The 24,178-nt window shown below is 31.6% G+C and overlaps 1 protein-coding gene across 1 annotated transcript; it reads right to left on the reverse strand.

Moving 5' to 3' along the window:
* Window positions 1-10,088: 10,088 nt before the first annotated feature.
* Window positions 10,089-22,045, reverse strand: LOC132742789 (metabotropic glycine receptor-like). The gene is made up of 13 exons (XM_060731263.1): window positions 21,982-22,045; window positions 20,396-20,537; window positions 19,718-19,870; window positions 16,942-17,109; window positions 16,509-16,673; window positions 14,450-14,576; window positions 13,518-13,847; window positions 12,735-12,803; window positions 12,498-12,607; window positions 11,778-11,992; window positions 11,402-11,540; window positions 11,015-11,120; window positions 10,089-10,308 (listed from the first exon to the last, which is right to left on the reverse strand). The coding sequence occupies exons 1-13, from the start codon at window positions 22,043-22,045 to the stop codon at window positions 10,153-10,155; spliced, it is 1,944 nt and encodes a 647-aa protein (XP_060587246.1). The 3' UTR covers window positions 10,089-10,152.
* Window positions 22,046-24,178: the final 2,133 nt, after the last annotated feature.

A 24,178-nucleotide genomic window follows, 5' to 3' on the forward strand; every position in this document is an offset into this window, starting at 1 on the left:
ATTTTCATATTGACCAACACTTTTCAGAATTTTCTAAGTGCTACATTCAAATTGTCTAATGACATGTTACCCCATACCTCACAACTATAATTTAAAATTGGTAAAACATATTCATCATACGACATTTGACTTGAAGAGGAAGCCTCTACATTTACTATACTATTTCCATCTTTTAAATGCTTTGAACTAATTGTTGGCAGTTTTTCGTACCTTTTTCTTCTTTTCTTTTACTTTTCCGTAATATAATACATTCCTGCAATTACAAATTTTTGGCTGCTAGGCCATAAAGAGTAATATACATAATTGATTTCAATTATCCATACATTGCGCATCTTAACAGTTTCAGTTTCAGGTTTATTGATATATTGGTACAAAAATTGCATGCATACAAAGGCTTTCTTTTCCTAAGAATATTATTTTGATCTAAGTTGTATTCACCTCTAAACCACACTTTCTACAATGTTGATATACATTGTCGAAACTCCCTCGTAAATCCATAGGTGTTTAAGCCAGAATAACCATATCGTCTGCAAAAAAAAAAAGGTTAAACACAAATCAAATAATGAAATACCAAGCCAAGAGAAATATCGACACATGAATTCATAGTAGCAATGAATATTCATATTATATTTCAATCTAACTAATTATATTTCAATTTAAACAGCTAATCAGAGCTTTAACCATAAAGCATTCCTTTAAACAGAGTCAAAAGCTTTCTTAAGGTCTATAAAATAATAAAAGCCTAATAAAGGCGCACATTTTATGACGAAAATCACGTCAACTGTGCTACCGCCGTGTCGGAAACCGACCTGAGAATCAGACATTACGTTAAACTGGCTTCACCAATTTTCAACAAGCTTTGTTAAAACACTTGTTAACATTTCAAAAGTTATTATTAAGCGTTCAGTCTCTGTATTGTGTATTCATGTTATGTGGTATTTTTAGTTTCTTCTATTTGGCTTTTTTCAATTTGGGTGGTTCCAGTATTCCTACTTGAATACTGTCTAATCACCCTTAGGATATGTTGCCTGCTTTTTAAATTTGTCTTTTGACGTATTATCTGTGATATGCAGGCTTCATAACCTCTGATCCCCTTTCAAAATTCAATTTTATTTAGTTCCGCCCATTGTTTTCTCGTTTAGGGCATACGCATTTTTTTACTTGGGGACCATATGCCGCTCTTCATGGAATGGCACTTACGTGTCACATTGAAGGTTCCATGACAACCGCCATATGAACACATCTGCGGATGTTTCAAAATTCCAAATTGTACCAGTTCATGTATAATGTTGAATTCTGCTTAAGCCGGTGCTAGGGGGCGTGGACGGTAACTTGCACTATCCAGTACCGTCCATGAACAGGCTCAATCAAACCGAGCCTGCAACATTGTCAATTTTGCCGTGTTGGGCTTTCTTTAGGGATTCTGTTTATCTCTATTTTATGGTCACATCAGTGTTATTTGTAGCGTGTGGCGGCCGTAAAAAGTCGCCCCGTACATTTAATCAAAGATGTTATATTTTCGATCCTTGAAGATCGTTCAGCACGACATAATTGTTGTGTATTCATGTTATGTGGTATTTTTAGTTTCTTCTATTTGGCTTTTTTCAATTTGGGTGGTTCCAGTATTCCTACTTGAATACTGTCTAATCACCCTTAGCATATAATGCCTGCTTTTTAAATTTGTCTTTTGACGTATTATCTGTGATATGCAGGCTTCATAACCTCTGATCCCCTTTCAAAATTCAATTTTATTTAGTTCCGCCCATTGTTTTCTCGTTTAGGGCATACGCATTTTTTTACTTGGGGACCATATGCCGCTTTTCATGGAATGGCACTTACGTGTCACATTGAAGGTTCCATGACAACCGCCATATGAACACATCTGCGGATGTTTCAAAATTCCAAATTGTACCAGTTCATGTATAATGTTGAATTCTGCTTAAGCCGGTGCTAGGGGGCGTGGACGGTAACTTGCACTATCCAGTACCGTCCATGAACAGGCTCAATCAAACCGAGCCTGCAACATTGTCAATTTTGCCGTGTTGGGCTTTCTTTAGGGATTCTGTTTATCTCTATTTTCTGTAATTATAGGAAGAATTATTGAACTGGGACGATATAACCATATGATTAGACTTTGGGAAATGGACCTGAATCAAATATCGCATAAAGAAGTGTTAGCTCAGCACTTTTTTGATAGTGACAAACAGTAATTACGTTTCTTTTCTCTCAGTACAGATAATTCATCAGAATCAATCAATAATCATATAAGGTCATGAAGACTGAACATAATCTACTGAGAGCAGCAGATAAATGAGCTTTAATGTGGTGTAATCCATTGTCTTCTCTCTCTAGGTTCAATGTATAGTGATATGATAGTTTGTAATATTTTAAAATACGGATTACGTCTGACGATCCAAGTGTAACACTATATGATAGGCAGTTCAAACCGAAACAGCTTGATTTTCGTCTTCCGTCTTGCTTTGCCGGGCCCTCTTCCTGCTCTGTCTTCCTTTACGACATAAATAACTTTTGTTGTAATCATTTGGTTTATTTTTTATATGTATGTATATAAGCATCTCTGTGTTTTACTTTTTTCACCTTTTGTAACCATAACAACTGTTAGAATTTCGCCTGGTGGGATTTTCGTCTCCGATATCTTCCCTTTCCCAATTGATTTTATTTTCATATATACCCTACTCCTACACCTTGTCCGTTTGAAGTTGGAGATAATGATTTGAATTAATAAGTATTGTAAAGGAAGATGCTTATTTCAGTTCTCGGTAAGAAAGGTGTTTTTTCTTTCTGGGTGGAAAATATGCTATTTAATATAATTTTGAGGAAAAAAACATTTATTTTATTTTGCCGAAATGTTAATCTAATAATGCTTTCATTGATAAAACTTTATGTTTAGGTTAAAATGTTGAATTGGTCATTGTGTTCTTTTGGTGAAATCAAGGGGTCAATGATGTCTTCAATTTAACAAGATTGAGTAAAGCTTATACACAAACCAGTACCAGTATCTGTCCTAGTAATTACAATCTAGTTGCCACTTGTTGAATAGAAAATCGAACATTTTTCAACTGTTTGTTAGAATGGTGTCAGCTGCTCATACTTGTTAAAGAGTTGCAGTTCAGCAAAATGCTTAATGAAAAGTGGTTTAATTGCTGATACAACTTGAGCACCTTTAGAAAAAGTATTATTTATATTCATACAGGACAAATGACTGTTTCTGTTATTTCATAACGTTTAATATAACCTAAGAATCTGATTCAGTTATGGCTTCTTGAAAACCATCACTAGAGAAATACAGAAAAACTTATTAGCTTATGTGTATGCATCTGCAGGTTTTTTTTACAAAAGAAAACCAAAAATAATCATGTTTTATATACATACAAACATACAAATTGGTAAGATTTATATTCATGTAGATCTACGCAAATTCAGAAATCCTAATTTACATCAACACATGACTCCAAAAAACTTTAAATTTGATTTTCGTCATTTATAACATTATGTTCAAAAAGATGTCACTGCTTGTAATATTTGATTAATGTCATGCAAATGAGGTAGTGAGAACCGGAGTCCCTTAGGAACACCCATAACGGTAAAATTGAAAATGTTGCAGGCTCGGTTAGATTGCGCGTTTTATTTATTTACGGTACTGAAAAGTGCAAGCTCTGTCCAATCCTCTAGCACCTGTTAAAGCAGAATTAAAACATCAAAATAGTGAAGTTTTAGAAACATCCGCAAATGTGTTCATATTTCAAACTTCAAACTTCTATTGTTACACGTTCGTGCAATTCCATGAAAAGCGGCGTATGGTCCCCAAATAATAGAAAACGTGTGCCTTAAACGAGAAACTAAACAAAAAGGGAATTTTGAATAGGATCCGAGGTTATGAAGCCTGTATATCACATTTATCATATCAAATTCATTTGAATCTAAATTGATTAGATACAGTGTATTTGATTGAGGGAAAGAAATGTGTAACCAGCTATTATGATTTGTCTGAAGTAGTTGTCTCCCTTGAAAGCATCCCAAGCCGTATTCGGGAAACCATTACATGCATACCCTAAAGAAATCATATGCTATAACTATGTTAACTGTATGTATGAAAAAGTTAAAACATTGTGGACGTACTAAGTTGTATAATAGACATTAAGTGGTCCGATGACGAGTGTAAAAAATCTAAAACATAATGTAATAATAATAATATATTATTTGATGTATATAAGTAGGCCGGTAATCAGAATAACAGTGAGACCACAGTTTATGGAGTAAAAGAAATGCAAAATTTATTATGCCATTAGAACAAATATCAAGCAAAATGATATTATCATATCTATATAAAAAATCAGCCATTGCAATTACAATATAAAATATAAATTAAAAGTATCACATAGAAGTGTAGAAAGTGTCGTGAACTATGGCAACATGAAGGCAATTCGAAAAGTCGTAAGCAAAGACAATATTCGAATAACACAATAAGAATGAACTGATTTATGATTGTTTATAAAAAAAATTACGGTGACAATAAGATGAAGTTTCAAGCAAATCTGAGCAAGTCTATTTATGAACATTTTGTAAAAACTCTGCCAGTCAATTTTTAACTAATGTTCTATTTCCTTTTCAATTGCAGAATTTTAAAAAAAGTACATAAGCATGTTAAATGAAGATCAATCTGCTTACCATAAAATTTACGGAACCGTTGTTCACATTGACACTGATCATATTTTTTTCTATTCAGAGTCCATAAAAATATATGTTGGTGTTGAAAGAAATCTTAGATTCTGTATTTACTGTAATAAAAACTATGTTGTGACCCAATTTCATTATTTCGAAATGAAAAAACTTACTTTGAGGAAACGGACGTATGGCAAAACCAGTGTGTTTCTAATGAAAAGTTTATTATACATTGGAATATTATACATAAGGAAACATTGATAGAGAAGAAAGACTGTGTGAAATCTGTCAGGAAGACCATTGTCTAGAAACAGAATATCACTTCGTACTTGTTTGAAATTCAGAAGTTGTATACTCCTAGTAAATATAGGATTTCACCATCAGTTAACACGTTTAACATATTCATGAAGAATCGTTATTGTTAAATTTAGCTAAATTCATATTTTATGCACTACAAGATGGATCTGAACAAATTGGTTCTACCAATATTAATATGACAACAAAGGATATGAAATTTTACCATTAAATGAAAAAGAGTTAAACTCACAGAACACATACCAAAATTGATACAAATCAATGTGCCGGTTTCTTCAATTAAAGGAACATTTATACTTCATTTATACATTGTAAGCAAATTGTTGATGCAATATGATTAAATTCTACATTAAATCGATTATTGTTGATTAAAAATTTTTCCATGTATACATTTGACTTTGCGAGTACATACATTTTAGCATTTTTTGCTTTACATTTTGTTTCGGATAAGTTTAAACTGTTGAAAATGTATCAAGTTCATTCTAAATTCCAATTTCTCTTCCAGACAAACTTTAAAGATTGTTTTTCTCTATTTTAATTGCACTGAATTTTGATGATATATTACTGTATTTGACTAAATATTTTACTAAAACCATAACACTTTTACACTGTTTTGTACAGATGTAAACAAATGTTTTATTTTGAGCAGCAATAAAGATATTGTATTGTATTGTATTTTTTGTATTGTATTGTATTGTTTTGTATTGATATACAAATTTGAGGGTCTTGCCCCATTTTCAAAATCTACATTTGAACTATTGAATTGAAATATCTATGGCTTATACTGATAATACGATTCAAATTTGCAGGGAGCCTGTCTGACCTGCAGTATGCTCTATATGCTATGTTTAACTACAGGTCAACTGCAAGTCAATGAAGATAATTCTAAAGAAGTCATTTTTTCTTAATGGAAAATGTAAATACAAAACTTTACTATTATAACAGTAAACAACTAGAAATTGTCAATGACATCAATATCATGGTATTCCTCTCAAATATGATGGTAACTAATCAAAGTCCAAATTGGTTGAGCTAGCAAGAAACGCCATTTTAGGTTATTTAAAAGCCATGAAAAATTGGGGTGTTGATGAGTACTTTATTAATCAGAATGTTAGCAATTTATTACATCTTAAAACATTTTTTTAAAACAAGTCGAATGACCGATTTTTACAAAAGTGGTATAATCAAGGATACGTCTTCTAAATGTTAAGATTACCGATTTTTTAAATAGAACATACTTTTGAAGAATACTTAAATGTATAATCCGTTAACCCTAATTTATTTTTGTTAGTTGAAAATTGCAAAATCACCAAGTCCCTTTAGAAAATGGCTGCCATCTTGGTGTGGAAAGAAATATTCACTGTAATATAAACTTTATTGTGACTCAATTTCCTTATTTGCTTGAATGCGATACTTTCAAAGAGATTATGTCTAAAATGTTAAGAAATACTTTTATTGTCACAAAAATGGAACAATTAATTAACAGTAAACATAAGAATAAATTAATAAAAATTAGCTTTTATTTGTAAGAATATTTTACAATTGTCAATGGTGTCAAGTGTAAAAAGTTGCCCCATACTTCACTTCAGTGATGTTTTATTTATCTGGTCCTTCGGGATCATGGAGTCCATTACTTTGAAGTGTTGAGAATTGAGTACCACTCTTGAGAATAGAGTACCGCTCAAGCCGGTGCTAGGGGGCGTGAGGGATATTGCACTTTTTCATTATCGCTCAAGTACAGACTCAATCAAACCGAGCCTGCAATTTTCATGTTATTTTGCTGTTTTTGGTGCTTCCGTGGAATCACTTTTTCCAGATATTTGTTCTTATTTGTCATCCTCTGAACTCTCTCGATAAAGCATATTAATTATAAGCATTAATTTGTGTCAACTTTTTTACATTTGTAAGTTGAAATATTTGATGATTTTTGTTATTTGTTCGTATTTATATGAAAATAGTTTTCAGATTAATAAAAAACTGTACAAAGAACACTAGATTGTTTATTACAATTGCACAACGAGAGAAAACAAGTACATGTACATATAATTATAGCTTAAAAGTAACATTTAAGGTACGGGGAAGACGTTTTTCATGATGTATTGACTGCTTGCATATGTTTGAATGACAAAATGAGCTGATATATCCTACCAAATAAATATCACAAATTGTCTTCAACTTCTATTTGGCAACCGTTCCTTATAGAAATATTTGCCTAGTATAGCCGTAATTAAAAATACATAATTCTTAATCAACGTTACAACCTGTTCCTAACATATCGACACATTACCAAGTAATGTGATGGTGCGTGGATAGTCTCAATGTTGCAAAAGAATAAAAGAATAGTTAATTGCAGTGATAATTATTTAAATACGCATTTTTTCGCCACAGCCCGGTTGCACCGGTGCATGAATGTGATGTAACGTTGTACACAAGTATTGGCAGATTTGCTCACTCTCAAACAATCTTCTTTAGTAACTGGGTGATTATTTATGACACTATATCAGCCCTAACTCGATGGTTTATTCGTGTTTTCTATCACAATTAAGTATATCTGGAGACTTTGGTAGTACATCCAACATGTTGATGTTTCTGTTAAGACATATTTTTGGATGCTCTCATGCAACCCTCTGTTGTTTCTAAACATACCAAGCCTTTCCGAGTGGTTCTCAGCAGTGGGCCAATCTTCCCTAAAATAATGTACAATTACATTGCTGTACTCCCTCATCCTTAATTTTTGCCTGACCTCCTTGATGAGAATATTTCATGTCGAAAATTTGTCTCACACAGTTCTGCAGTATTGGTACAGACAGAACAGCCTATGAATACGCTTCAAGACCTGTAAAAAGGCCCCGTACATATAATCAAAGATATTATATTTTCGATCCTTAAAGATCGTTCAGCACAACATTAATTTTGTTAGTACATGTTGTTGGTCTTTTAAGTTTCTTCTATTTGACCTTTTCAATTTGGGTGGTTTTAGTATTCCATCTTGAATACTGTATAATCACCCTCAGGATATGTTGCCTGCATTTTTAATTTGTCTTTTGTTGTCATGTCTGTGATATGCAGGCTTCATAACCTCTGATCCTCTTTCTAAATTCCATTTTCTTTAGTTTCGCCCATTGTATGAGCACATCTGCGGATGTTTCCTAAATTCATAATTTTACCATTTCATGTTTAAATGTTGAATTCTGCTTAAGCCGGTGCTAGGGGTCGTGGACGATAACTGACACTTTTCAGTAACGTTCATGATCAGGCTCAATCAAACCGAGCCTCGTAATTTTCAATTTTGTTGTTTTGGACACGTTCTTTAGGGATTCTGTTTTTCCCTATTTAGAGCAGAAAACTGAATTGCGCGTACCTGTTTGAGGTGTATACTCAGAGGGACCAAAATAGATTGCATTGAAATCTATCGAGGATACAGTTTACATCCTTAGATACATTTATACTTGAACATTCATCGAATAACGATGAATTAGTATGTTTGTATATACGTGTATAATAATGTATGAAACAATCAATATTATACATACTTTTTTTCATTGGATTTTGGTGGAAGGCGCCAGGTTTAATGATCGACGAATATTATTTAATTTCATATTATTGTATTGAATCGAAATCTCCTATCGATATTTGTCATATTACTATCACAAAAGGAAAATGAATGGACATGGTGGATAGTATGAATGGTTTGTAATTCGTAGATATATCAAAATATCATGAACTTCAAAGTTTATGTTACTTCATCATACAAATAAATCTATAGTATCAATTTTTCATAAAGGAGCATATATAATACATGTACATATTTTTAATAACGAAGATTTGTCTGCTAGCTGGTTTAATCAATGGTCATTACGCCTATGTTACAGTTATTTTATATATCACTAAACCACATCAAAAACTAATGAATTGACGGTAGATTAAACCGGATAAATAAAAGATAATAAAAGATAAATTCTTGTATTTAGAATATTTTTGTCCTCTTTAACCCACATCATACGCTATGAACTCAAATTAATTTTCGTTTGATATGTGTTTTAATACATCAGTTCTAGTGTACGATTATTTATTAATTCTCATAACAATGTAATTTGTTCGGATATTACTGTTTTAGTACTGCTAATGATAGCAACATCTAATCTAAACAAATGTCAATGATTACTTATTCCTTTATATATCTCCTTATCCGTATAAACAAGCAAATCATTCAATCTGATTATAAAACATTTCTTTTATAATCATATATATGTGACAGTTGTAAAAAGTGCCCGCTACTATATAAATCAGTGTTGCTATATTTTTCTGGTATTCCGTGAACATTCCAGGATCATTGATCCCAGTACGTAAGTGTTGGAGATTTATAATGCTTGGCGGTCCCCCAGGGGGGGGAAGATGTTCCCTTTTTAATTATTTTCAAAAAAAGCCCATTCAAACGAGGTTTAAAAATTCATTTATTTTGTTTTCCAACTTTTTGGCATTTTTTTCAATTTTTTTTTCCGCGGCTTTCACTTTATTTTTTCTCTACAATTTTTTACAATTTAAAAAAAGTTTTTAATTCTGTCGGCATTTTTTGGAAGCCCCTTAAAGGATGCTAAATTGTCAATTTTTAATAGGGAAAGGATTTAATAAAATGAAAAATAAAGCCGTTTCCCCTTCAAATTTTAAGTATTAAGATTAATCTCCCTTAAAATTGATAGATCCCTACTCTGACCTTTTATTTGAATAACTACACATTTAACCACAAAGATGGACATGTGCTCTTTTGTTAACAAAATGTTGTGCTGAAATCTTAATTATATCAACTGTACTGATAATTAGAATAAGACAGGTCACAGGGATCTGTGCATACACATGTCTTTCAAACAATTAAAATGCATACTGATGATATTGTTAAACGTCATTTGTTTATTAAGTACTTTACCAAAAGTCAAACTGAAGTTAATTCAGAGTTAAACAAAATAAACGGCCAACACTATAATAACAGAGGTAAGATATTTATCCAGTAACCTTTACTTTATTTCATTTGTGGAGAACGCTTATGCAAATATTCAGTACGTATAATTGTTTTGTCATCGTTTTAATTTCTATTTTATTTCTGATCTGATCTAGACCAAGAGCGGCATTTTCTTTTATCTTGTTATCTATAATGATTTAATTAGTTTGTGTTGCTGCATGAGCTTTTATAATTGTTGGTAATGCAGCTACTTGGTTGTTTTTAACTCTTCCAGTGATAGTTTGTACGGTATTGTGAGTAGTTAGAGCTGGATTGACCGGTTCTATCTCAATCTTCTTCTTTATTGCCCACGCCTGGAATTAATGTTGAAATTATAACCCTACGAATTATGTTAATTCAATAAGAACTGATGATGAAAATATGAAATTCGTTGATTTCAAATTCAAAATATGATGGTTAGGAATACTCAATAAAATTTCATAAAATTGAAAGCAAACAGAATATACAAACAGTTGTTTTGCGCAACCATTAAGCAAATAAACACAAAAAAACGTATATTTGAAGAATAGGAAATAGATCAGTTGGGATGAGAAACTCAGTTTTTTCCTGCTTATGCTTCAATGTTGAAAGCTTTAATGTTGAATAATAGAACGTTTTTAATCTGTATTAATTTGATTTCCCGGAAATATCTGTGTATATGGTGATTGAATTTCTAGTGTATGTTACAATTTATATGGCGCAGGGGATTTTATAAACAAAGACATCTGGCTCTAGAAATTGACCTTAATTAAAAGGTTTTCATGTTCTCTCTAATCAAAGATCTTCTATAATAACAGTACATTATACTGGCTGAAATTGATGTTTGTGAATTTGTATAATAACCTAACATGCAGAGTTTACATTGTTTTGCAAAATATGTTTCTGCTTAGTCCGAAACTTGTATGTCTCATACGTTTAAGGACAAATGATGTCGATAGAAAAGAACTGTGATTAGAACTTAAGGATACACTATAAGGCAATACATGAAATGTAAATTTAACAGATGAAAATTTAACAAACCTTTGGTCCAAAAATAATGAGAAGCGTAAATGTAGCGTACACCTGAATTTGAGCAAACTGGAACACTAACATGTAGTCAGGACCAATAACAGAGATAAATAAACGGCTGCAATTTAAATGAGATATTGATTTACTTTTTAACTTGTAAGAATTCATAAGCTTTACTATAAACAATATATCAATCAGAAAGTTATTGCTAATTTTAAACGTGAATTGTGTATAATTGCAATATCAATGAGTCAGACTAAAAAACCTTACGACATTATTAATGACATGAAACTTCACGTAATATGTTTAAAAAATTAAATGACATATAAAATGACATGAAAATTCCCGAGATAAAGACATTGTACACGTCTCCGGTAATGTGTTAAAGGAGAAACTTACGACATAAATGACATGAAATTTCCCAATATAATGGCATTGTACACTGCCCAGGTGATGTGTTTGCTTTCGTTGAAATGAGCAGGAGCTTTCCGTACAGTAAAACACAGGTAGACACCGTATAACAGAAATAATATTTCTCCTGAAATTGATAGATTATTTGACAAGGCGTTTTTTTTTCTTTGTAAAATTTTAGGAATACATGTATCCCAAGATTTCGGATTTATATTTAATTGGAAATAATCTAAATGGGCAGTTTAACAGTGAAGCTTTTTATATTCTATTTTTACCTACATATGGATACTATTTCATGGAATATATAAACATTAGTCCAAACATTTCCTGGACAACTGAAACATGTGTAACATAATCAATGTACCTCCTTGCAGTGCATACTGCCAAGGACCAAAGTCACAAATGTAAAACTTCAAGTCTCCTTTCGTTTTCAATGTTTCGATTTTCGGTGGTTGGCTAGTTGTCCATGCACTCAGTACGGCGATCACCAATAGAAGGAGTAAACCAAGTCTTTGCAAAAGGACTCTATCCGGCAGTCGAACACGTTTATGTGTACCAACACTGAATATCATAGAAATTCTGAAGAAAAAAGCAACTTATAGCAATTGTGTCTTATCATTGTCAACGGTCTACGAATTTCAAATTTGAAAGAGCTATTTATTCTTAATTCTTACACCTTAAGGGGGTTAATATGTCCGAGTGAGATCGTATTCTACATTCTGGTCTACTTCTCACAGTGACTATGTCACGCTATCCGACAGTACAAATGAGACGAAGTAATCGATTCGATAATTAGCTTATAAGGGACTTTCCAAATAAATATGCTAAAGATAATTGTCTCCATGAAACGAACGTGCAACAATTTCAATTTTGCCGTTTTGGTCGTTCTTTAGGGTTTCTGTTATGTTTGTTTTTTTTTTTATCTTTTATACATGTTTTTTTTCTGTTTACATACCCCCCATACTCAGTCTAAATAGTTTTATAGAAATTTTTTAGGGGAAAGGGAAAATTTTTCTTTTTTAGAAATTTTCACTCAAAAAAAAAAGGGAAAAATAATGTAGTTTAAATTTTTTAAGGTGCTTACCTCCATGTCTTTAGAACTAGAGATCCATACATGACAAAGAAGCCAATGTTCTGTGGCCAAATACGGATACTACATGTTGTGATTGAAGCCGTGGGATAATGCATGAAAAACTGAAATACAAAAATGGTTGCAATCAGGAACACATATCGATTTCTATGGATAAAGTTTGTAAGTTATCATCAAATATGTACCAAAACGATAGTCTAATTAAAAGTAAAGGCAGTATCTTTTACGTACCTGAGTACAAATTAACACTCCGCCAAGACACATAAGCTCAAGGAATATTGGACTTGCTGACTTCATTACCTTGAAGGAAGATAAATATGCTTAAAATAGTAACTTAAGCGGCTTTCTTAATATTTTTATCATTTGATGTATATAATTTTGTACTTGTAGTATCAGATAATGATAAGCCAATTAAGTTTCTGTTCATGTATTATTAGTTCAAAAAGGTTCAGAATAGCAGAAAGAAACTAATTATACAATAAAAAACGGAGTCCCTAAAAACGACCAAAACGGCAAACTTGAAAATGTTTCCGGCTCAATTTGATTGTGCCTGTTCGTGGTTTGCAGTAATAAGTGAGAGCTGCCGTCTTCGCCCAAAGAACTGGTGTAAAAAAATAGAGAAAATATGAATCCCTTAAGAAAGCCCTAAACGACAAAATTGAAAATGTTTCAGACTCGGTTTGATTTTACTGCCTCAATTCTCTAATTTTATTGTAGATTGTTTTAATTATTTCTTTATGTTCACTCATCTTTGCCTTTATTAAATAGCATTTTTGTACCGTGTTGGTTTTATTCATCTAAATCTCTTTGACTTGAAATAAAGTGTTTTTGATATATAAACCATGTATCAATATTTCGTTGAATACTTTTGTGAAAAAAAAAACAACAGCATAACAACAGTATTTTCTCTAAATTTATGCCCTTAATGGAATAATATGGATTTCTCTTATGTGTTAAATTCACCAACTTTCTATGAAAGTTATAGTGTATTTACATATATATATTAACTTTTACCATTTCATGTCTGTATAGATATGTTGAAACAGCTATTCCAATGATTCCTGCTACAGTTAGTAAGTTAAAAATCAACAGTGAAATAACTACAGCGTTGCTTCGTTGATGTAAACATGGCGAGTCGTCAACGCAAGTGTCACATCCGGCTGCACACTTAGAGCATCGGAACATTCCAACGCCCAAAGAATCATTGGAATTTCTTGTCCAATTCTCAATTTCCACTCCTGTATAAGCACGGACTTCAGAATGTACCCTCGGGAAGAAATATCCATCTTTGCACACACATTTATAAGCACCTGGTACGAATCCCATTCCTTTCTCGGGAACACACTGTCGGAAAATGCTTACATATATTCACATATCGTTTATAATTTATCTTTAAGAAGATACATTGCAAATACATAATAAAATAATACACTTATTAAAGTATGACATGTTTTAATTTACTCCTTCTTCATATTTTAAGACATAGCTAGTATCCTATGCACATTTTTCTTTATCTTTTGAGTCCTGTAAATACCTTGTTGATCAAATGTTAATGTTTTCAAAATATTATACATTTCATCTTCAATTCATTAAATACTATGAGGTATTAAAGGGAGTTTGATAAAATAATAATATAATCATTTCTACCATGGACTTCTAAATTTATTTAGATATGAATAATATGAAAAATGGAAACCTAACATAAGGAACGCAGAGATTGGAAAATTGAAAATGCTGCAGACTCAGTTTGATTTAGCCTGTTCATGGCCAGTAATGGTAATTCAAATTGCCGTTTACGCCCTCATCAGAACTTAACATTATGGAAATTGGTAACATAAAGAATATTGAAATGAATATATAAATGAATAAAATATAAAATAACCACAGCAGAACTAAAACCTTCACAAATATCTTTTATATCAAGAAATATACAGAAGTATTGGTACCGTAGTTGTTGGCTGACATTTGTGTGTTCCACGGAAAACATCCAGTCCCGAAGTTGACATAGATTCATCACTGTCACATTGATTTATATCAATATACGTTAGTTCTATGTCTATTGTAGCCACACCTCTGTACATGAAATTATTGTACATTATTCAGTATGAGCTGGATTCTATTTAGCATATATACGTTATAAGCGTACAAATATATACATGTATGTACATGTAATATACATAAGTCTGGTGGAATGGCCGATTATATTTGCTCTGAAAGAATATGTGTAGTTCGGGAAATTAGGTTCGGGAAAATGTTCTCAAAGAAGCATTTTCAGAATACTTTTGTTGCTGAAAGACGAAAATTTGATACAATAATTTACAAATTTAACCTCAATATTTGATGCAACTCCAAAATGAAATGACACTTGATGCTGAAAACAATAAACCAGATATTTGGAATAATCATTATTAAGTAGTTGATAAAAGATTACAGAAGCATTTGCTAAACCCTATAACACTGATGATGATAATTCAAATATTGTAGAGGTCCTTATTAAATTTTATTTCATTGAAAAAAAAAGAAAATTGTTTTCTCTTTTTCTTAAACGTAGGATATTGGTTGGATTCCAATAATATCTAAAACTAATAAAGCTGTTATAGATTCATGGATATATCAATAGTGAGACAGAACAGATATTAATAGATATATTGCTAACAGAGGCAATGAAAGAAATTAAAAAAAAACTGAGATTCTAAGCGAACCATTTAGACCAAACTGATTTGTAAATCAATGTTTAACATATTGCATAAGGGCACAATAGCCATATAAAACCAATAACTGTTGTGATGTTGTAATATAATAATTTTCCATATCAACAAAGAGTAACATATCGTAAGAATTTGGCATTTTTTATGAGAAACATGTGTCACTTGAATGTTCGTATATGATTAAATGGATATGAGTTGATAAGCAAAGCCGAAGGTGTATTTCATGCATTTGAAACTTTCAGATGTATGGAAAAGTTGATCCTCTTCATTTTTACAATAACTGTTTTTTTTTCATTTGTCCTCCGGTTCCGAGTTCATTTGTCCTCCGGTAGTATGAATTGGATTGATTTGAATGGGCGGGGCTAACTGTAAGTCGGTTTTAGGTTATCACTTCGTTCGCTCGAAAATTAATTTCATAAACTCTGTATATAACCTATAACCTATACTTATCTTTATATTATTCTTAGTACAATCACACTTGCTGGAGATTTTCAACAAGATGGCCTCGCAATCAAATGCTGATTAACCTTACCACAGGTTCATTCACAGAAGCTAGTGATTTAATCTCGTTTATAACCATGTATTTGTTAACAGAACTTACAACTTTTCTAATTGCATGTTACCCAGACATCTCGCATGATTTCAATTTAGAGAAGGAAAAAAGATATTATTTGTTTTAGTAATTGCATTGTTTGTATGCTATAGTATATACCTAGTTCACTGTATAGAAAGGGCGCCACGTAACTACTGGCTTACTTTCCTCTTCTAGTTGATTCAAACATGTTAACAATTAGTCTGTTTGTCTCTTTGTTTCTGGTTTTCATTTGAGGATTTGTTTGTTTGTTTGTTTCATTTTACGCCTTTTTCAACAGTATTTCAGTCATATAGGCGGGTAGTTTCCTAACCATCGTTCCTGGAGAGTTACACCAGTACTAGAATACCATCCTCCGCGCTAAACTACCAAAGCATCTCCAGGGGATCGAACCCACGCCAGAGAGGTAACTGGATAAGAAGTCATCGACTCTAACCCCTCGACCACGGAGGCGGTTTTCATTTGAGGAACATTACATATAGTAACATTAGTAAAAATAAAACAAAATATTTTACATTAAGTTGTATGAATGTACAAGGAAATAAATAAAAAACGGAAATATTTAGTACTTATTGATAAAAGCATTTGAAGAACTTACCTTTAGAAACACCATGACTGTGAAGACTATATAATAATGTTCATTAATCTATTGATTGAACTAAATGTTCATAAAGTTATATACAAAGTTATATAGTGGATTCTTACTGAAAAACAGGTTTTCCATCTTTAAGGTTTAAGATAGGTGCTGAGTAAGTAACCATCCATATTTCCCCACCACCACAGTCATAGTAAGGATTTGTCCAGTGACCGTCAGCCAGAGAGGCCACGGGATATATTTCTTCCTGTTCTGGTAGTAAACTGTTATTTTCCCTTGATATAATAATGATACAACATTGCTTTATTACATATTATTTTGATTTATGGTAATGAGCGATAATTTCAGTGCATGCATATTTTATTTTTCTGATAAAATTGTGGCCATGTATACAGAATGTAAAATAACAATACATGTATTTAAATGTAAACATATTAAGTTATCACAATATGTTTTCCACATCATTTTCTAAGATCTAAATTTGTTTAAACATAGAGACCGCTTGTTTTGCCTCTAAAATTTTAAAGACAAGCATATACACACCTATACTGAACACCGTCTCTTGCCATGGTGATATTTGACTTGTCTTTGACCTTGACACTATTGTACCATTCTCTATCAGGGTCAAGGTAAAAGTAATTGACGGAGAGGTCGTGAGATCGTACGGTGTTGTTGCTCTTGTAGGCATACGGTGCAAACAACTCGTATTTGCTGCAAGGAAACCATTGTCTTTATATAATACTATCAAAGCACTGGACGTACTTGAAACAAGCGGAATATCAACCTATTCATTTGTTTATATGTCACTTATTTGTTTGATCTGTTGATCAGTCCAAATGAACGTGTGTTCCTAAAGCAGTCAAATAGGAAAAGAAGATTTTAAAATGATAAAATGCAAATATAACCATCACTTTCCAAAGTATTTCATATTGTTGAGAAGGTTAATGGAAAATCGCCTCATTTTGAAACTGTCAGTGGTTTTAATACCCCATCAGTACAAATGAACTTCAATAACTGAAAGTCTTACATCTCAGAATTTGCTATCTCTTTTTTAATTATTGAAAGACCTAATAGACAGCGTGGTTTCTGATTTCTTTAGTAATGTATTTCCGGAACTGGGCTTTTATATATATAAATATAAAAAATGTCAACCTGATAACCCGCTAATTTCTACATGAATTAAACATGAAAAGAGAATAATGTAGGATAATGAAACGTCTTCTTCCATGCACTCAGTATGTACATTTTTGTGATTATTAAAAACGACAATTACCTTACTTCGATAACAGGGGAATTAACGTATAGCGGTACGATACTTTCTATAGGGAGGTTAAAAGGTTCGAAATAGAATAATATTATTGCGGATGAAAGTGACAAATAACGCGTGTACGTTTGATGAATGGTGTAGTTTTTGTCTGAATAATGTAGTACATGCAGAGCAGAAGACGTAATTGTATATGATGGTCAAAACAATAGAATATATTTCATAGTAAGGAGAATGTTATTGTGGTATTTGTCACTTCAAATCCAACATGCAACCTCAACAAAATATTTTTTTTTAATCCGTTATTTTTACTGTATTATGATAATTGGATTATTGATTTGATAGACTAACTGTACTCAAAATGTTTTGGTTCCTTATGATGTGATTCATGACCGCCTGATAGGTGTCGCCTGCACATTAGCAGTTAGTTACAATATTTAAGTTTCCTTTAAAAAAAACAATGACCTGTATCTTACGTTTATGCCTATGGAAATAGCATCCGAAAAAGGATAAATGGAAGGACAGTTCTTCTTAGGGCATAAGTCTCCCCTGCTCTGATGCAATGTATTTTGGAAAACTCTTTAAATCGACATGTATTTCCTTTCCAGTTAAAAAGTTGTGGAATTTGTTGTTTTTTTTTAAACTAAGCAAAAATTAAATAGCGAATAGTTACGTCATAATTTATTTTGCAAATGGCATAATTGATATACATGTCATATTATAAACATACCAAACAGGCTAGACGATTTTCTTGGATAATTTGTAAATGTTTACTTTTTTCCGCCAGATTTTTATTAAATAAGTGATCAAATAGTTTCGTTCAGAAAAAAAGACGCATGTTTGCGTAGCTTAGTTTCATCAATATTTCATTTCTATTTTTACATCATAAATATATACAGTAAGCATCTACAATCACACTGATATATTTCGTGGATTGGAAAACAAGTCTTTGTGAAGCTTTGTTTTTGATTGCCTATTTGAATATTCTATTGAAACTGAAATTATGGTGAACTTTTGAAATTGACAATTTAAGGAAAAAAAGTGCTGTGAAATTTATTTGATTCAAGCATCGCCATTTTGTAGCTCATATCTTCCTCGCCTGATAAAATTGACATAAAACAGTGATATGTTATTCTCCATTTACAAAAAGATATTTTCAAAATGATCTAATGTTTTTGGTGTCAACTTGTACTGTATTTTGATAACCATAAATATTCCGCTTATAATGTTTCAACATAACTTATAGCTATTTGAGCTTTATAAATTTAATGTAATAGAAACTTCTATACCGTTAGACAATGTTACTAGATACCTTTTTAATATTGAATTTTTTTACTTCAACAATAAATTTGCTTTATAGTTTATAGAGTACAATCGAGGTTTTGCTGCTATAACGGTACGTACTTAATTTTTACAGATTCACAGCAGGTCTATTAAAATCATGTCGAAATGACCCTGAAATACGAAAATGAAATGGTATGCGAAATTCAAAATCTCTATGATAACTAAAGGCCTAACGCTTCTAAATAGGTTGTCCAGCTAAATAAAATTTACATCGTGTGTTATGTTTAGCATCACAAGTTTGTTTTATAGTAGCATGCTAACTAATGTAAGCATTTCAAAAGGACTCCACTGAGATTTTTGACACTTTAGTCTGGAAATAATTTTTCGAGTTAAATTTATTGAATGGTCTGGACCAATCACTTGTATGCAGAAGTTTACATAATTCGCTCACTCCGTTATTCTAATTGTGAAAAATGACCTAAAATTGAAAAGCTTTTCAGTCAATGGGGCTCTGAATAGCACCAAAAAATACAATTTTCACTTTACTTCTGAGATTATTTCTTAATTATCTTTTGCATATTTTCCTGTTTTAAGTGCCCCAGCCTATCTATGTAAGAAATTCAAATTTTATGTATAAGGCTTTTTGACCTCAATTGAATTCCTTTAAAAAGAGTCATTAGAGGTAATAAATAAAACCTTTCTCTACCTGAATTTTAGCGAGAATTTGCCGATTATTTTACAAAAATAGTATTGTAAGTTATATTACATTACCTGAAAACACCTCTTTCAAATGCAAGTGCAGCCCCGAAGATAAGAGAGTTTCCATGAACATTGTTCCTTACCATCAGAAAGAACATTTCGTCTGACAGTGAATCCAGCGTTCCGTTGTTTGATACAATTATTTCAGTAAGCAAATTGGCTGTTCTGTAAATATAAGGTGAATTTTACGGAAGGACGAACTCATTCATTACTTCGGAATTCTAATACAAATAAATGAATACATTGTCCAGATGATTGACATATAAATATGTTCAGTTTAAGTTGTGTAATATGATATATTTAACAGTAAAACGCATGGATTCTAAAGTGTATATTTCTAGAAATCCTACAAAAAAAGATTTTTTTGAGTCATTCAATTGCCCGAGTATTTTCGGCGTCTTAAATGCATGGCCTCGAATTAAAGTGGTAGTATAATATACATGCTAGCATTTTATAGATGTGACGGTGGTATCACCTGTTCAAAGAATAAATCAATAAGTTAATTGTGTGTTAATGTATATAACATGTATATGACTGTATAAACACTTGATAAAATGTCATCTTCTGATTCCAACACTTGTTATCATGAGATATTACTTGCGATCAATTACCACTCTTAACAACTGTAACAAAACAAGATAATACAAGCAAGATATCGTAACGACAAAATGTAAGATATTTGCATGATACCTAATTGCAGGATCCGCGTATTGATCCCAGGCGGTGACATCAAACTGAAGGGGTAGAACATCGCCAATTACTAAGTCACCACAATTACTCGCCTGTAACTGGAACACATAATCCAAGGCCTGTTCAACTGTTTTATCATCAGCTGGGGAAAAAACTTCAATTTGATCGTAAGTTTCAAATTATTTTAATAAAAATGGGAGTTTTATTTCTTATTCAATATATGTAACTCAACCGTCATGAGCGCTTTAGTTCCAAAGATCCATTTGAGATGGAAACAGTAATATCCCAGTAATTTAAAACCATACACTTTATCAAAAATATTCCTAAACATTTGAAGAATCGTTCTAGAATTTGATTTATTTCTGCCATCCTTGGAAGTATAATTTAAAAAAATATAGAAAACAAATTGAAGATACAAACAAAGAATTTAAGAGATGAAATTTAATTTCCTCTTTCGTAGCAATATTTTATTAACACACTATATATTGCTTTAAAAAATGTCTTTTATTTACGCAGCAAATAAATTATCTGGCAATACTATGAGTTCAAATTTGATATTTCCATTGTTAATCTAAGGTATTTTGATGTCAAACAATTCAAATCAAGCACCAACAGTTTTAAGTAAGATCAGACTATACACATGATTCTATTCTGGTAACAGTACAGACTACACACAAAAAAATGTGCGCTGGTCTTATCTGGCGACAATAAAGTGATATTACGTACACCATACACGTTTTCAAGCCTAGATGACGATAAAGTAATTTCTGTAATATATCTTACATAACGTAGACAGTCATTTAACATTGTTCACGTTAATTCTCAAAAAATCACAGTTAGCTTGAATGTATGACTTTAAGATGAAGTTAGCTTCTAAATTAAGATTAAGTTGGCTTATCTGCGGATGTTTTTAAATTTCTATATTTCACCATCTCATATTTAAATGTTGAATTCTGTTTAACCGGATGCCAGGGGACGTGGATGCATGGTACATTGCATTTATCATCACAGTTCATGAACTGACGCAATCAAACCGACCTAGCAACATTGTCAGGCGTTCTTTACGAATTTCGTTTTTCTCTATCTTTTTATTATTTTTTTTATAATTATTGATAAAATTAGTCTTTTAATCAAATTAAATACACATAATAGTAGTATAATACAACCAGACATTAATTTAGAGTAAAAGTGAAATATTTTTAATAAAAAACTTATTCATCAATTATAAGTATTTTGTGAAATATATTTATCATCATGATTTGTTTTTGTTTATTGCGAAAAGACTTTATTAAGAAAATGCAACATTAGCTTTTGTAAGCTGACACTATCTTACACAAGAGACTGATTCTCTTTTAGACCCATTTGCTAAATAATTCTATAATTCTATTATTTCTATACACAACTAATTAAAAACAAACAGCAACATTAATAAAAGAAGAATACCGCCATCTAAATTAGTTTTATTTAACTCAAAAACGACATTTATTTCATACTTTAAAAACGCCACATCAAATTCTACAAATATTAAAAAAAAATTATTATCTTTAAGAAGTTTGTAAAATTTGAACATTAAACAAACCACTTACTTCCAAAGGCTAATCCTCTCAGAGAACAAATAAAATGCGCCACTGCTAAACTTACTAGAAACATGTTTCGCGAATAGTCTATCAACTGTAAGCTGGTTTTCCTATCTACTTTATTAATTTTCTTCCTGTTTCAGAGGTCGCTAAAACGAGACTGTGGCAAAAATGTTTACTAGTGATTGGATATCGGCAATGATAATAGGCTGTAAGAGACAAATAAGAATTCTCCTTTCCTTAGAATTTAGATACATTACTTGTTGTTTTCTTTTTGTTTGTTTTGGTTTAAGTGTCACCAATACCAGTGTAGCAATACCACATGACCTGAACGTCATTTTCGGCATCATTTCCAAGACAAATATTGCTCGATTCGAAAAGAAAAATAACCGTAATTATTTTATTTATGTACCAATTTCTTTGGGATATGCATCATTCTTCGGAAAAAAATATAAGCTTGCCATAGAATAGTGTTTCTCCTTTAATATATAATCCGTTTTATCAAACACTTTATATAACCTTGAAAGTTTTTTGTATAGGAGCGGACTTCAGTTGCAAGCTATTTCGTTTTCTAGTCTATTTTCTGATCTACGCAATGATTTAAAAGTCAAGTTTTCATCGACCGGGAGTATGGAAGGCAAAATCCAACATAAATATGTTTATATTGTAATTATTTGTGGTGTAAATCTGACCTTTTTCTTCAATTGTCAATTATGGCACCAGTTCCAAGCCAAAAATTCGGACTACAGTTTAAAGCAGTTTTCAGAATTGGTTGCAAAAGCGAAGAAACGTTAATTCCGTTCTCTTTCTATAATAATGACTATTCTTATAGAAAAGTCTGTTATTTGAGAAACGACTTATGCCTTGCCATTGTAATAACGCAGGCACTTTAGTTACGTCATGTCCTTTATTAAACGATGTCATCAATTGGTCTAACAATGAAAACAATAAATGGCGGGGTGGTGCAAATGTACTCACTGTTCTTAAACATACTGTTGCAAAAATTTATATAGTTAGTTCCATTTGCTGTTTTTGTTTGTTTTCCTAGGAATGCACCCTAAAAGGATTTTGTTTGCCCGGTATCCCAACCATTTTTGCTTTTTAAGGTCGTTTTGGGGAGTTTTCATATAGGAGGAATCAAAACTGTTGCATAGAGTTTCTTTAAACTTTTTAGAATATGATAACAGAAACATTTTAAGCGGAAAAATTTGGTTCTCAATAATAAAATCATGCACATAAAATGCCAAAGATTTAAAAAAATATTATTTAGTGAAGTAATTTATATACACCAGTATGTATAACTTTAATGTATGGCATCAGTTCCAAGTCTACAGTTTAATGCAGTTTTTAGAATTGCTTGCAAATGCGAAGCAACATGCCGTAAATTTCGTTCTCTTTTTATAGTTTTGTTAATCAAGAACAACATTTTTATTATACGATGTAATGTATATTAAATAATGCATACACAAATGGTTCTTGCTCGCTGCGCTATGAGTTATTTCAAAAGTCGTAAAATTGCTGTCTGTATTTGTAAAGCAATTTATTTGTTCTTTAATCATTGCTCTTTCACAGTAATGATCGTGAAATATCTATGAGTGTCATGAAGCAATATCAATCGTTGACGTCAAAAGAGAGGAAAAAAAACAGAATCCCAAAAGAACGCACACGATTGAAAATATTGTAGCCTCGGTTTGACCGAGTCTGTTCATGAAAAAAACTGGAAAAAACAATCTACCGTTCCCTCCCCCCTAGAACATAGTCTTCATACCCTTTGCAGTAAAATAGGTTCTATTCTACTTAGAATGGCTGAAATCAATGAGAAATACATGTGCCCTTATTGCGAAAAAGAATCTTATTATAGAAGAAATCGAAGAGCTATATTAATACTGCCATTTGTATGTCTCGAAAAGTGTTAGGCTTCAACGTGAGAGTAGTAAAGCTAGATGTTATTCTTTCAGTCTATCACTTTTAAAGTAAAGATTTACATAACATCATTTCTTTCATATTTTAACTCTTTCTCTCAATTAGAGCACAGATATTTCTTATAAAAATAGCCATTTTGAAATAGAATAAAAAAAACATTTTACTGCATAGGGTAAAAAGATACTTTTTAAAACTGCACTGTTAAAAATGTACCCAAAAATATAAATTTGTGTACAGAACTAAGTCTTCGTGATTTGACATGAAAGATTGTTGTACTAGAAAG

Source organism: Ruditapes philippinarum, unplaced genomic scaffold (genome assembly GCF_026571515.1).
Source record: "Ruditapes philippinarum isolate M1 unplaced genomic scaffold, ASM2657151v2 ctg57_1_1_1_1, whole genome shotgun sequence".
Classification (NCBI taxonomy): domain Eukaryota; kingdom Metazoa; phylum Mollusca; class Bivalvia; order Venerida; family Veneridae; genus Ruditapes; species Ruditapes philippinarum.

Excerpts from the sequence above, each read along its gene's own strand:
- LOC132742789 (XM_060731263.1), bottom strand. The coding sequence starts at position 22,045 with ATGTTTCTAGTAAGTTTAGCAGTGGCGCATTTTATTTGTTCTCTGAGA. Across the intron at positions 20,538-21,981 it reads GAGAGGATTAGCCTTTGGAA|CTGATGATAAAACAGTTGAA; the intron begins GTAAGTGGTTTG and ends TTTTTTCCCCAG. Across the intron at positions 11,993-12,497 it reads CTAGTTCTAAAGACATGGAG|AATTTCTATGATATTCAGTG; the intron begins GTAAGCACCTTA and ends TTTTTTCTTCAG.